Source organism: Notolepis coatsorum (genome assembly GCF_963971535.1).
Source record: "Notolepis coatsorum genome assembly, chromosome: 1".
Classification (NCBI taxonomy): domain Eukaryota; kingdom Metazoa; phylum Chordata; class Actinopteri; order Aulopiformes; family Paralepididae; genus Notolepis; species Notolepis coatsorum.
In genome coordinates, this window is record NC_140165.1 from 70,536,609 (window position 1) to 70,553,518 (window position 16,910).

Sequence of the window (16,910 nt, forward strand, 5' to 3'; positions counted from 1 at the left end):
CCCACGGCACGCGGCGCCATCTCCTCCGCTCCGATGCTGCACATCTGGTTCTCTTGGCCAAGACATCCACTCGCTCCAGTGGACAGCGCCGAATAGACCCTGTACCTGGCTGTACCCCCTCCCCTCGTGGATAATACCGGTCTTCTTCACATCTCTCTACCGACTACCAGACTGACGCCAACCAGCTCCCCCTAGTGTTAGTCCTCCCACCCCACGATGCTTTGCATAAAAGTAATTGAATGAAACCACTATTCTACAAACGTGTCTAATGTGAAATATATAAGTATGTAAGCAAAACTAGATTTAGGTCTGTGATGGAAAGTGATTGTTAACATTCTATTTATTTAAATTTGTATTTAAATATATATATATTTTTTTAGTTAAAAAAAATTCAATTTTTTTTTTTTGCGAGGCCCCCCTTCCCGCGAGGCCCTGTGCGACCACACTGCTCGCACACCCCCTGAGGCGGCCCTGGTGATAGGAGTAGAGGGGGGTGGAGCTGGAGCTGCAGGATTTACGAGCAAGGTCATAAGTCGGACAGACTGATGTGCGCCGTGTTCTTAGCGGCTTCATTTGGGAGAAAACGGTGGTGATTGCGTTCACATCGATTCTACAGACATCCTCGGATTTAAATAATTATAATAAATCAAATCAAATCAAATTTATTTGTAAGGACCGAGGACACGTTTAATGTCCCCCATGGGCCGGACACGTCTTATTAGTCAAGAAGAAACATCACAATAAATCAAGAACAAAAACAAAAACACCAGGAAATTCAAAATAAAATGTAAAATAAGTAAATTAAATGAATGCAACACACATAATAATAAATATGACAATATTTGTGTCTTTAAAAAAATAATTCCATTTATAGTCATGACTGAATGAGGCATCTCATGAGTGCATTGGCTAGGCCAAAGGGCATGACCAGATACTCGTAGTGGCCATTGGGTGTGTTCAAGGCAGTCTTCCACTCATCCCCCTCCTTAATCCTGACCAGATTGTAGGCGTTACAGATGGAAGATCATTAATGTAGAGACTAAACAACAGCGGTCCCAATATAGATCCCTGGAAGACACCAAAACCACAGCTGAGGGCAGAGGATAGCTCACCATTTGCCCTTACTCTCTGAGTTCTACCTTCAAGATAAGACTTCATGTATGTGATGGTATTAGGGGAGAAGTTGTACCGAGAAAGCTTTTGTGGTCATTTGTGGTGTCTGTAATAGTACAAGTTGGTTTTTATGTTCTGTATTTATTATTTGTATTATTGCTAATGTCGTTATTGTTGCTATTATTATTGTTGTGTGGTCTTGTTATTATTACTGTATTGTGTTGCCTTGTTTTATGTTTAAAATGGAACAATTTAATATATTTGATAATAAAAAATAAATAAATATATAAAGGTGATAAAGGTCAGTGTTACTGATTTGACTGTGTCCCTCTCAGGCCCTGGTCAGCCCCCTGCTGAGACCTGTGCCACCAGGCCGTGTTTCCCCGGCGTCCAGTGCATCAACCGCCGGCCCCCGCATGTCGGCTATGTCTGCGGCCGCTGCCCGCCGGGTCTCTATGGCAACGGACGCATCTGCATGAAGACAGCCAGAGCAGGTGAGACGGCTGGTTTTCTGTTACTACATGTCTGTTACTACATGTCTGTTACTACATGTCTGTCCTGACTGTTACTACATGTCTGTCCTGTTAATACATGTCTGTCCTGTTACTACATGTCTGTCCTGACTGTTACTACATGTCTGTCTGTTACTACATGTCTGTCCTGACTGTTACTACATGTCTGTCCTGTCTGTTACTACATGTCTGTCCTGTCTGTTACCACATGTCTGTCCTGTCTGTTACTACATGTCTGTCCTGTCTGTTACTACATGTCTGTCCTGTCTGTTACCACATGTCTGTCCTGACTGTTACTACATGTCTGTCCTGTCTGTTACTACATGTCTGTCCTGTCTGTTACTACATGTCTGTCTGTCTGTTACTACATGTCTGTCCTGTCTGTTACTACATGTCTGTCTGTCTGTTACTACATGTCTGTCCTGACTGTTACTACATGTATGTCCTGACTGTTACCACATGTCTGTCCTGTCTGTTACTACATGTCTGTCCTGTCTGTTACTACATATCTGTCTGTCCTGACTGTTACTACATGTTTGTCCTGTTACTACATGTCTGTCCTGTCTGTTACTACATGTCTGTGCTGTCTGTTACGACATGTCTGTCCTGACTGTTACTACATGTCTGTCATGTTACTACATGTCTGCCCTGACTGTTACTACATGTCTGTCCTGTCTGTTACTACATGTCTGTTACTACATGTATGTTACTACATGCCTGTCCTGTTACTACATGTCTGTCCTGACTGTTACTACATGTCTGTTACTACATGTCTGTCCTGTCTGTTACTACATGTTTGTCCTGTTACTACATGTCTGTCCTGACTGTTACTACATGTCTGTCCTGTCTGTTACTACATGTCTGTCCTGTCTGTTACTACATGTCTGTCCTGTCTGTTACTACATGTCTGTCCTGTTACTACATGTCTGTCCTGTCTGTTACTACATGTCTGTCCTGACTGTTACTACATGTCTGTCCTGTCTGTTACTACATGTATGTTACTACATGTCTGTTACTACATGTCTGTCCCGTTACTACATGTCTGTCCTGACTGTCACTACATGTCTGTTACTACATGTCTGTCCTGACTGTTACTACATGTCTGTCCTGTCTGTTACTACATGTCTGTCCTGTTACTACATGTCTGTCCTGTTACTACATGTCTGTCCTGACTGTTACTACATGTCTGTCCTGTTACTACATGTCTGTCCTGACTGTTACTACATGTCTGTCCTGTCTGTTACTACATGTCTGTCCTGTTACTACATGTCTGTCCTGACTGTTACTACATGTCTGTCCTGTTACTACATGTCTGTCCTGACTGTTACTACATGTCTGTCCTGACTGTTACTACATGTATGTCCTGTCTGTTACTACATGTCTGTCCTGTTACTACATGTCTGTCCTGACTGTTACTACATGTCTGTCCTGTTACTATATGTCTGTCCTGACTGTTACTACATGTCTGTCCTGACTGTTACTACATGTCTGTCCTGACTGTTACTACATGTCTGTCCTGTCTGTTACTACATGTCTGTCCTGTTACTACATGTCTGTCCTGACTGTTACTACATGTCTGTCCTGTTACTACATGTCTGTCCTGACTGTTACTACATGTCTGTCCTGACTGTTACTACATGTCTGTCCTGTCTGTTACTACATGTCTGTCCTGACTGTTACCACATGTCTGTCCTGACTGTTACCACATGTCTGTCCTGTCTGTTACTACATGTCTGTTACTACATGTCTGTCCTGACTGTTACTACATGTCTGTCCTGACTGTTACCACATGTATGTCCTGACTGTTACTACATGTCTGTCCTGTCTGTTACTACATGTCTGTCCTGACTGTTACTACATGTCTGTTACTACATGTCTGTCCTGACTGTTACTACATGTCTGTCCCGACTGTTACTACATGTCTGTCCTGACTGTTACTACATGTCTGTTACTACATGTCTGTCCTGACTGTTACTACATGTCTGTTACTACATGTATGTCCTGACTGTTACTACATGTCTGTCCTGACTGTTACTACATGTCTGTCCTGACTGTTACTACATGTCTGTCCTGGCTGTTACTACATGTCTGTCCTGTCTGTTACTACATGTCTGTTACTACATGTCTGTTACTACATGTCTGTCCTGACTGTTACTACATGTCTGTCATGACTGTTACTATATGTCTGTCCTGACTGTTACTACATGTCTGTCCTGTCTGTTACTACATGTCTGTTACTACATGTCTGTTACTACATGTCTGTCCTGACTGTTACTACATGTCTGTCCTGACTGTTACTACATGTCTGTCCTGACTGTTACTACATGTCTGTCCTGACTGTTACTACATGTCTGTCCTGTCTGTTACTACATGACTGTTACTACATGTCTGTTACTACATGTCTGTCCTGACTGTTACTACATGTCTGTCCTGACTGTTACTACATGTCTGTTACTACATGTCTGTTACTACATGTCTGTCCTGTCTGTTACTACATGTCTGTTACCACATGTCTGTCCTGACTGTTACTACATGTCTGTCCTGACTGTTACTACATGTCTGTTACTACATGTCTGCCCTGACTGTTACTACATGTCTGTTACTACATGTCTGTCCTGACTGTTACTACATGTCTGTCCTGACTGTTACTACATGTCTGTCCTGTCTGTTACTACATGTCTGTTACTACATGTCTGTTACTACATGTCTGTTACTACATGTCTGTCCTGACTGTTACTACATGTCTGTCCTGACTGTTACTACATGTCTGTCCTGACTGTTACTACATGACTGTTACTTCATGTATGTTACTACATGTCTGTTACTACATGTCTGTCCTGTCTGTTACTACATGTCTGTTACTACATGTCTGTCCTGACTGTTACTACATGTCTGTCCTGACTGTTACTACATGTCTGTTACTACATGTCTGTCCTGTCTGTTACTACATGTCTGTCCTGTCTGTTACTACATGTCTGTTACTACATGTCTGTCCTGACTGTTACTACATGTCTGTCCTGACTGTTACTACATGTCTGTCCTGTCTGTTACTACATGTCTGTCCTGACTGTTACTACATGTCTGTCCTGTCTGTTACTACATGTCTGTTACTACATGTCTGTCCTGACTGTTACTACATGTCTGTCCTGACTGTTACTACATGTCTGTCCTGACTGTTACTACATGTCTGTCCTGACTGTTACTACATGTCTGTCCTGTCTGTTACTACATGTCTGTCCTGTCTGTTACTACATGTCTGTCCTGTCTGTTACTACATGTATGTTACTACATGTCTGTCCTGTTACTACATGTCTGTCCTGACTGTTACTACATGTCTGTCCTGACTGTTACTACATGTCTGTCCTGACTGTTACTACATGTCTGTCCTGTCTGTTACTACATGTCTGTTACTACATGTCTGTCCTGACTGTTACTACATGTCTGTTACTACATGTCTGTCCTGACTGTTACTACATGTCTGTTACTACATGTCTGTCCTGACTGTTACTACATGTCTCTCCTGTCTGTTACTACATGTCTGTCCTGTCTGTTACTACATGTCTGTCCTGTCTGTTACTACATGTCTGTCCTGACTGTTACTACATGTCTGTTACTACATGTCTGTCCTGACTGTTACTACATGTCTGTTACTACATGTCTGTCCTGACTGTTACTACATGTCTGTCCTGACTGTTACTACATGTCTGTCCTGTCTGTTACTACATGTCTGTCCTGTCTGTTACTACATGTCTGTCCTGACTGTTACTACATGTCTGTCCTGTCTGTTACTACATGTCTGTCCTGTCTGTTACTACATGTCTGTCATGTCTGTTACTACATGTCTGTCCTGTCTGTTACTACATGTCTGTCCTGTTACTACATGTCTGTCCTGACTGTTAGGTCGCTTTCACACAGGGGCTGTTTGGTCCGGACTTTCGGACCAGAATTCGATAGTCCGGTTTTTCGGGTCTGTGTGAATGCGCGTCGAACTCGGTCCGCGGACCAAGCAGGCGAACTCTAGTCCGCCTGAAAACGTAGGTCTCGGTTCGGCTTCAGCGGACCAAACACGGACCAAATATAGGAAGTGATTATTATTACCACTGCTTGCAGCACTCACTGCAAAACAAGCACACTGCATCTAATCTCTCTATCTATCTATCTATCTATCTATCTATCTATCTATCTATCTATCTATCTATCTATCTATCTATCTATCTATCTATCTATCTATCTATCTATCTATCTATCTATCTATCTATCTATCTATATATCTAACTGTGCATCTTGGGAAGAAGGAAGAAACACGCGGCTTATTATTATTACCGAGGCGCACGGCATTAATAATGGATCAATGCCACGTCAATACTATTATTATTATTATATTATTATTATTGGTCTACAAGTTGTTTAGCGAGAGGATGGTGGTAATGTGCTTCAATAGAACAATGGATCAATGCCACGTCAAAACTCGCTCCGCTGATCTGGACGGCTCGCAGACAGCACACACAGACACACACACTCGCGCGCGCACACACAGGCTTGCAGCCACACACACATTTCCACTGTCCAATAGACAAGCGCCCTTTTCGACGCGTGACATTGTTCAGAAGGTCTCGGTCCGCTGACGCAGGCGAACCAAATGAAGAATGCAACAATGTTGCAACTTCACCCCCAGAACCGCACCGAGTCCACCAAAACTATATGTGAAAGCGACCTTACTACATGTCTGTCCTGTCTGTTACTACATGTCTGTCCTGTCTGTTACTACATGTCTGTCCTGACTGTTACCACATGTCTGTCCTGTTACTACATGTCTGTCCTGACTGTTACTACATGTCTGTCCTGTCTGTTACCACATGTCTGTCCTGTTACTACATGTCTGTCCTGACTGTTACTACATGTCTGTCCTGACTGTTACTACATGTCTGTCCTGACTGTTACTACATGTCTGTCCTGACTGTTACTACATGTCTGTCCTGACTGTTACTACATGTCTGTCCTGTCTGTTACTACATGTCTGTCATGTCTGTTACTACATGTCTGTCCTGACTGTTACTACATGTCTGTCCTGACTGTTACTACATGTCTGTCCTGTTACTACATGTCTGTCCTGACTGTTACTACATGTCTGTCCTGACTGTTACTACTTGTCTGTCCTGTCTGTTACTACATGTCTGTCCTGACTGTTACTACATGTCTGTCCTGTCTGTTACTACATGTCTGTCCTGTCTGTTACTACATGTCTGTCCTGACTGTTACTACATGTCTGTCCTGTGTTACTACATGTCTGTCCTGACTGTTACTACATGTCTGTCCTGACTGTTACCACATGTCTGTCCTGTCTGTTACTACATGTCTGTCCTGACTGTTACTACATGTCTGTCCTGACTGTTACCACATGTCTGTCCTGTCTGTTACTACATGTCTGTCCTGACTGTTACTATATGTCTGTCCTGTCTGTTACTACATGTCTGTCCTGTCTGTTACTACATGTCTGTCCTGACTGTTACTACATGTCTGTCCTGACTGTTACCACATGTCTGTCCTGTCTGTTACTACATGTCTGTCCTGACTGTTACTACATGTCTGTTCTGACTGTTACTACATGTATGTCCTGACTGTTACTACATGTCTGTCCTGTCTGTTACTACTTGTCTGTCCTGACTGTTACTACATGTCTGTCCTGACTGTTACTACATGTCTGTCCTGACTGTTACCACATGTCTGTCCTGACTGTTACTACATGTCTGTTACTACATGTCTGTCCTGACTGTTACTACATGTCTGTCCTGACTGTTACTACATGTCTGTCCTGTTACTACATGTCTGTTACTACATGTCTGTTACTACATGTCTGTCCTGACTGTTACTACATGTCTGTCCTGACTGTTACTACATGTCTGTCCTGACTGTTACTACATGTCTGTTACTACATAACTGTTATTACATGTCTGTCCTGACTGTTACTACATGTCTGTCCTGACTGTTACTACATGTCTGTCCTGACTGTTACTACATGTCTGTCCTGACTGTTACTACATGTCTGTCCTGACTGTTACCACATGTCTGTCCTGTCTGTTACTACATGTCTGTCATATCTGTTACTACATGTCTGTCCTGTCTGTTACTACATGTCTGTCCTGACTGTTACTACATGTCTGTTACTACATGTCTGTCCTGACTGTTACTACATGTCTCTCCTGTCTGTTACTACATGTCTCTCCTGTCTGTTACTACATGTCTGTCCTGTCTGTTACTACATGTCTGTCCTGACTGTTACTACATGTCTGTTACTACATGTCTGTCCTGACTGTTACTACATGTCTGTTACTACATGTCTGTCCTGACTGTTACTACATGTCTGTCCTGACTGTTACTACATGTCTGTCCTGTCTGTTACTACATGTCTGTCCTGTCTGTTACTACATGTCTGTCCTGACTGTTACTACATGTCTGTCCTGTCTGTTACTACATGTCTGTCCTGTCTGTTACTACATGTCTGTCATGTCTGTTACTACATGTCTGTCCTGTCTGTTACTACATGTCTGTCCTGTTACTACATGTCTGTCCTGACTGTTACTACATGTCTGTCCTGTCTGTTACTACATGTCTGTCCTGTCTGTTACTACATGTCTGTCCTGACTGTTACCACATGTCTGTCCTGTTACTACATGTCTGTCCTGACTGTTACCACATGTCTGTCCTGTTACTACATGTCTGTCCTGACTGTTACTACATGTCTGTCCTGACTGTTACTACATGTCTGTCCTGACTGTTACTACATGTCTGTCCTGACTGTTACTACATGTCTGTCCTGACTGTTACTACATGTCTGTCCTGACTGTTACCACATGTCTGTCCTGTCTGTTACTACATGTCTGTCCTGACTGTTACTATATGTCTGTCCTGTCTGTTACTACATGTCTGTCCTGTCTGTTACTACATGTCTGTCCTGACTGTTACTACATGTCTGTCCTGACTGTTACCACATGTCTGTCCTGTCTGTTACTACATGTCTGTCCTGACTGTTACTACATGTCTGTCCTGACTGTTACCACATGTCTGTCCTGACTGTTACTACATGTCTGTTACTACATGTATGTCCTGACTGTTACTACATGTCTGTCCTGACTGTTACTACATGTCTGTCCTGACTGTTACCACATGTCTGTCCTGACTGTTACTACATGTCTGTCCTGACTGTTACTACATGTCTGTTACTACATGTCTGTTACTACATGTCTGTCCTGACTGTTACTACATGTCTGTCCTGACTGTTACTACATGTCTGTCCTGACTGTTCCTACATGTCTGTCCTGACTGTTACTACCTGTCTGTCCTGACTGTTACCACATGTCTGTCCTGTCTGTTACTACATGTCTGTCATGTCTGTTACTACATGCCTGTCCTGTCTGTTACTACATGTCTGTTACTACATGTCTGTCCTGACTGTTACTACATGTCTGTCCTGACTGTTACTACATGTCTGTCCTGTCTGTTACTACATGTCTGTCCTGTCTGTTACTACATGTCTGTCCTGACTGTTACTACATGTCTGTCCTGTTACTACATGTCTGTCCTGACTGTTACTACATGTCTGTCCTGACTGTTACTACATGTCTGTCCTGTCTGTTACTACATGTCTGTCCTGTCTGTTACTACATGTCTGTCCTGTTACTACATGTCTGTCCTGTCTGTTACTACATGTCTGTCCTGACTGTTACTACATGTCTGTCCTGACTGTTACCACATGTCTGTCCTGACTGTTACTACATGTCTGTCCTGACTGTTACTACATGTCTGTCCTGTCTGTTACTACATGTCTGTCCTGACTGTTACCACATGTCTGTCCTGTTACTACATGTCTGTCCTGACTGTTACTACATGTCTGTCCTGTTACTACATGTCTGTCCTGTCTGTTACCACATGTCTGTCCTGTTACTACATGTCTGTCCTGTCTGTTACTACATGTCTGTCCTGACTGTTACTACATGTCTGTCCTGACTGTTACTACATGTCTGTCCTGTCTGTTACTACATGTCTGTCCTGACTGTTACTACATGTCTGTCCTGACTGTTACTACATGTCTGTCCTGACTGTTACTACATGTCTGTCCTGACTGTTACTACATGTCTGTCCTGTCTGTTACTACATGTCTGTCCTGACTGTTACTACATGTCTGTCCTGTTACTACATGTCTGTCCTGTCTGTTACCACATGTCTGTCCTGTTACTACATGTCTGTCCTGTCTGTTACTACATGTCTGTCCTGACTGTTACTACATGTCTGTCCTGACTGTTACTACATGTCTGTCCTGTCTGTTACTACATGTCTGTCCTGACTGTTACTACATGTCTGTCCTGACTGTTACTACATGTCTGTCCTGACTGTTACTACATGTCTGTCCTGACTGTTACTACATGTCTGTCCTGTCTGTTACTACATGTCTGTCCTGACTGTTACCACATGTCTGTCCTGACTGTTACCACGTGGCTGTCCTGACTGTTACTACATGTCTGTCCTGACTGTTACTACATGTCTGTCCTGTCTGTTACTACATGTCTGTCCTGTCTGTTACTACATGTCTGTCCTGACTGTTACTACATGTCTGTCCTGTTACTACATGTCTGTCCTGACTGTTAGTACATGTCTGTCCTGACTGTTACTACATGTCTGTCCTGTCTGTTACTACATGTCTGTCCTGTCTGTTACTACATGTCTGTCCTGTTACTACATGTCTGTCCTGTCTGTTACTACATGTCTGTCCTGACTGTTACTACATGTCTGTCCTGACTGTTACCACATGTCTGTCCTGACTGTTACTACATGTCTGTCCTGACTGTTACTACATGTATGTCCTGTCTGTTACTACATGTCTGTCCTGACTGTTACCACATGTCTGTCCTGTTACTACATGTCTGTCCTGACTGTTACTACATGTCTGTCCTGTTACTACATGTCTGTCCTGTCTGTTACCACATGTCTGTCCTGTTACTACATGTCTGTCCTGTCTGTTACTACATGTCTGTCCTGACTGTTACTACATGTCTGTCCTGACTGTTACTACATGTCTGTCCTGTCTGTTACTACATGTCTGTCCTGACTGTTACTACATGTCTGTCCTGACTGTTACTACATGTCTGTCCTGACTGTTACTACATGTCTGTCCTGACTGTTACTACATGTCTGTCCTGTCTGTTACTACATGTCTGTCCTGACTGTTACCACATGTCTGTCCTGACTTACCACGTGGCTGTCCTGACTGTTACTACATGTCTCTCCTGTCTGTTACTACATGTCTGTCCTGACTGTTACTACATGTCTGTCCTGACTGTTACTACATGTCTGTCCTGTCTGTTACTACATGTCTGTCCTGTCTGTTACTACATGTCTGTCCTGTCTGTTACTACATGTCTCTCCTGTCTGTTACTACATGTCTGTCCTGACTGTTACTACATGTCTGTCCTGACTGTTACCACATGTCTGTCCTGACTGTTACTACATGTCTCTCCTGTCTGTTACTACATGTCTGTCCTGACTGTTACTACATGTCTGTCCTGACTGTTACTACATGTCTGTCCTGTCTGTTACTACATGTCTGTCCTGTCTGTTACTACATGTCTGTCCTGACTGTTACTACATGTCTGTCCTGACTGTTACCACATGTCTGTCCTGACTGTTACTACATGTCTGTCCTGACTGTTACTACATGTATGTCCTGTCTGTTACTACATGTCTGTCCTGACTGTTACCACATGTCTGTCCTGTTACTACATGTCTGTCCTGACTGTTACTACATGTCTGTCCTGTTACTACATGTCTGTCCTGTCTGTTACCACATGTCTGTCCTGTTACTACATGTCTGTCCTGTCTGTTACTACATGTCTGTCCTGACTGTTACTACATGTCTGTCCTGACTGTTACTACATGTCTGTCCTGTCTGTTACTACATGTCTGTCCTGACTGTTACTACATGTCTGTCCTGACTGTTACTACATGTCTGTCCTGACTGTTACTACATGTCTGTCCTGACTGTTACTACATGTCTGTCCTGTCTGTTACTACATGTCTGTCCTGACTGTTACCACATGTCTGTCCTGTTACTACATGTCTGTCCTGACTGTTACTACATGTCTGTCCTGTTACTACATGTCTGTCCTGTCTGTTACCACATGTCTGTCCTGTTACTACATGTCTGTCCTGTCTGTTACTACATGTCTGTCCTGACTGTTACTACATGTCTGTCCTGACTGTTACTACATGTCTGTCCTGTCTGTTACTACATGTCTGTCCTGACTGTTACTACATGTCTGTCCTGACTGTTACTACATGTCTGTCCTGACTGTTACTACATGTCTGTCCTGACTGTTACTACATGTCTGTCCTGTCTGTTACTACATGTCTGTCCTGACTGTTACCACATGTCTGTCCTGACTGTTACCACGTGGCTGTCCTGACTGTTACTACATGTCTCTCCTGTCTGTTACTACATGTCTGTCCTGACTGTTACTACATGTCTGTCCTGACTGTTACTACATGTCTGTCCTGTCTGTTACTACATGTCTGTCCTGTCTGTTACTACATGTCTGTCCTGTCTGTTACTACATGTCTCTCCTGTCTGTTACTACATGTCTGTCCTGACTGTTACTACATGTCTGTCCTGACTGTTACCACATGTCTGTCCTGACTGTTACCACATGTCTGTCCTGACTGTTACTACATGTCTCTCCTGTCTGTTACTACATGTCTGTCCTGACTGTTACTACATGTCTGTCCTGACTGTTACTACATGTCTGTCCTGTCTGTTACTACATGTATGTCCTGTCTGTTACTACATGTCTGTCCTGACTGTTACTACATGTCTGTCCTGTCTGTTACTACATGTCTGTCCTGACTGTTACTACATGTCTGTCTGTCCTGTTACTACTTTAATCAATTTAATCAATCCCTGGCGGAGTCAGTGGTCCATGCCTGCTTCAAGATGTCTACCATCATCCCTGTACCGAAGAAACCCTCCCCAACATGTCTCAATGACTACAGACCGGTGGCACTCACCTCTGTGGCCATGAAATGTTTCGAGAGGCTGGTCAAGGAGCACATTTGTGCCTCCCTCCCCAGTGATATGGACTCTATGCAATTTGCATACAGGACAAACAGGTCCACTGACGACGCAGTCTCCCAGGTACTGCACAGCACCCTCTCTCACCTTGACCGCCAGAAGGGGGGCTATGTGAGACTGTTGTTCATTGACTACAGCTCAGTGTTCAACACCATAGTCCCCACCAGACTGGTGGACAAGCTGATCGAGCTGGGTCTGAGCTCCGCCCTGAGCGCCTGGATACTGGACTTTCTGAGCGGCGGTCAGGGTGGGGGGTCAGACCTCCAACACCATCACCCTGACCATCGGGTCCCCCCAGGGCTGTGTTCTGAGCCCCCTGCTGTACTCACTCTACACACACGATTGTGTGGCCAAGTTCAGCTCCAACTCCATAGTGAAGTTTGCAGACGACACGGTGGTGGTGGGGCTGATCTCGGACAACGACGAGAAGGCCTACCGGGAGGAGGTTGAGGTACTGGAACGCTGGTGCTAGGACAACAGCCTGCTCCTGAACATTGGTAAAACCAAGGAGCTGATCGTGGATTATAGGAGAGGACAGCAGGAGACACACACACCACTGAGGATAAACGGGGCTACCGTGGACAGGGTGAGCAGCTTCAAGTACCTGGGGGTCCACATCTCAGAAGACCTGACATGGACAACACACATAGACTCAGTCGTAAAAAAGGCGAAGCAGCGCCTCTACCACCTGAGACAGTTAAGGAAGTTCAGAGTATCTGGGAAGATACTCCAGTCCTTCTACTCCGGAGCTGTAGAGAGCATCTTGACTGGAAACATCACTGCCTGGTATGGAAACAGCACGGCACAGGACAAGAAGGCCCTTCAGAGAGTGGTGCGCTCAGCCGAGCGTACCATGGGTATTGCACTACCTCCCCTGCAGGTTCTATACAACAAGAGGTGCAAATCCAGAGCCTGCAGAATAATGAAAGACCCTCACCACCCCTACAACAGCCTGTTCCAGCTGCTGAGGTCAGGCCTGCGAACCCCAGCTACTAGGACAGAGAGACTTCGGCTCAGCTTCTTCCCCCAGGCCATCAGAGCCTTGAACACTGAACTCTCCACACACAAACACACATGAGCACACACACGACACACACGCTGTACACGCTCGCACACTAGCAGCCACTTTAACATGAGCAAGCACACACTCATGCTGCACACGCCCACACGGCCACTAAGGAAGGGTCACTTTAAAAATAGTATAGTAACAGTAACAGTGTATATGCACTACCAAAGGACCTAGCATGTCCTCCATGCTCTGTAAATAACTTGTGTACAAATACTGATATGCCCTACTATGTTACCTGTTTATTGCACAATGTTGTTTTATTGGATTCTATTATATGTTGTTACTGTATTGCACATCGTTGCGGGCAAGACCACCCGCATTTCATTGTATACTTGTATGCCGTGACAAATAAAACTCTTGACTTGACTTGACTTGCCATGTCTGTCCTGACTGTTACTACATGTCTGTCCTGACTGTTACTACATGTCTGTCCTGACTGTTACTACATGTCTGTCCTGACTGTTACTACATGTCTGTCCTGACTGTTACTACATGTCTGTCCTGACTGTTACCACATGTCTGTCCTGTCTGTTACTACATGTCTGTCCTGACTGTTACTACATGTCTGTCCTGACTGTTACTACATGTCTGTCCTGACTGTTACTACATGTCTGTCCTGACCTGACTGAACGTGAACATGGCATCTCAACAGAACAGCTTGTTTCCCGCTCTTTTCCCGCAGCATCCAATCAGCTGACTCAGCAGCAGACGCTAGGCCAGAGCAGTCGATCCTCGCACGGCAGCAGCAGCAAGATCTCCCAGCTCCACACGCTAGGCCAGAGCAGTCGCTCCACGCCCGGCGGCAGCAGTGTCTCCCAGCTCCACCTGCCCACGCTGCCCGCCAGGCACGGAATCAAACACCAATCCTCACTCGTCACAAGAGCGAACCAGGTGGAAGCCGGCCACCCACAGCCACTCCCGCCCGTCCGCAGTCCCGGGACGGGGAGGAGGGAGGCGGTCACCCCGGCCAGAAACATTCCCAAAGCATCGAGCAGTACCCTCCATCTCCCCGTAGACGCCCACGTCACACGTCAAAGTGCCCACACTAGGTTGGATACTGGCAAGCGTGGCAGGACGGGTAGCACCGCCTCCTGGGAGAACACCGTGCTCCACGCCACGTCCTCCAAGGTGAGTTTTAGGCAGGGGTGTAAAGTACTTGAGTAATTGTACTTTTTGGGGGACTTTACTCAAGTATTATTAGGTTTGTATACTTGTACTTTTACTCAATTACATTTCAGAGAGAAAAAAACATACTTTTTACTCCTTACATTTAAAATGCAGACCTACAAGTCCAATCAAATCCCCATCAATGGAAAATGAACCCGCCCACATACCCATGCTGATTAGTCCTTGTGCCAGGGTTTCCGTTAGAAAAAATTGTTGCCGGTCTCCGTGACCTGCAAGATTTCAATCTACCGGACAAATGAGATTAATTCCGGTCATAGTTTATTGAGCTTTAAAACAATTGATAGGCAGGCTATATAAAGAATGTCATCCTCAAGGCATGTAGATTTATAATAGTATTACTTAAAACTAGGCTACTTTTGCGTATACAGTCATTAATATATTCCAAATAAAATAAGTCCCTCGATACTCCGTGCTGCTGCTGACTTGAAATAAAATAGACCGCGTATGTGGGCAGTCGGTCCGACACTAAACAGCAGTCTGTTATAATCACATTTTTATGAGCTAACTAATTCCGTTATATTGGACATTTGTATTAATTATATCAAGCGAAGAACTGAGAAAGCAGAGAGACGGCAACATTATCGTGGTTTGCGTGACGACTCTCTCCACCTCGCAACGACTTATTTGCAAAGAGTATGGCGCTGCAGAGCAGCTCATTCAGCTGTTATTGGCTCTTTTCTGGGAACCGCACAGCAGCGCCCCCCACCCAACATTGGCTGAAAATGGCTGAATTGGAGTACTGCTGGAATACTGCATTGTGCTGATGTTGCTCTGGCTCTGCAGCTTCACAAAAGTTTGCACACCCAGCACTAAGCTCTCGCTGACAACGTCGTTGTCATTATTAGAAGCAACGAGGAAACAAATGTAATGATCGTTTCGTTCATCGCATAGGCTATTTAATTTTAGCCTATTTTAATACAATTCAAATAATCAAATTGTGCTTAGACTCAGGGAATTATTTTCACCGGACATTAAGACCGGAGAGATGAAATATGTCGGACTTCAACAGATTTTGCCGGTCAAATACCGGTAATTACCGGCTAACGGAAACGCTGCCTTGTGCATGTACTTAAGTACATTTAAAAGAGGAAACTTTTTAACTTTTACTCAAGTGTGTTTTTAGCCAGATACTCTGACTTTTACTTGAGTACGATTTTGAGACGGTACCCCATACTTTCACTTAAGTATCATTTCTGGGTGCTTTTTACACCCCTGGTTTCATGTTCACATGAATGACCATTACATTTATATTAAGGCTGTCAATGTTAACGCGATATTAACGCGTTAACTCCCGATTCTATTAATGCCACTAATTTTTTTAACTCAAGATTAACTAAATTTTTTTTTTTTTTTCTTTTTACTAGGCTTCACTCAGGTGTATTATTGATGCTCTCATTGATACTATGTTTGTTTCTGAAGTGTGTGTGTGTGTGTGTGTGTGTGTGTGTGTGTGTGTGTGTGTGTGTGTGTGTGTGTGTGCGTGTGTGTGTGTGTGTGTGTGTGTGTGTGTGTGTGTGTGTGTGTGTGTGTGTGTGTGTGTGTGTGTGTGTGTGTGTGTGTGTGTGTGTGAGATATAGAGAGAGAGGGGGGTGAGAGAGATGAGGAAGGGGCAAGAGAGAAAGAGAGCTGGGAGTGTGTGTGAGGGAGAGAGAGGAGGGTGTGTGATTAATCAGCCCTTGTGTGTGTGAATGTAACAAGTTCCTAATGTTTTCTTTCCCCTATTATTTCATGCACACTTTATTCATTGTTTTAAATTATTATTTTCTTTTAAGTTATTTTGTGCATCACTCGGTTTTGAATTTTATGCAAATTTGCAATGCATGAGGGTCATCCTTTTGTGTTAAATGGCTGCATAAAGCAAGCATTTGTTGACTCGCATGTTGATAAGAGTATTAAAACTTGGAACTTG

At 44.2% G+C, this 16,910-nt stretch overlaps 1 protein-coding gene across 1 annotated transcript in view; it reads left to right on the forward strand.

Annotated features, from left to right (window-relative positions):
* The window catches only part of LOC311236995 (von Willebrand factor D and EGF domain-containing protein-like), a gene marked incomplete at its 3' end in the record, with an annotated part of 171,117 nt that overhangs the window by 128,760 nt on the left and 25,447 nt on the right, over window positions 1-16,910 (forward strand). Inside the window, 2 exon segments of the mRNA XM_084324804.1 lie at window positions 1,449-1,607; window positions 14,496-14,941. Coding sequence (XP_084180930.1) covers window positions 1,449-1,607; window positions 14,496-14,941 — 605 coding nt within the window.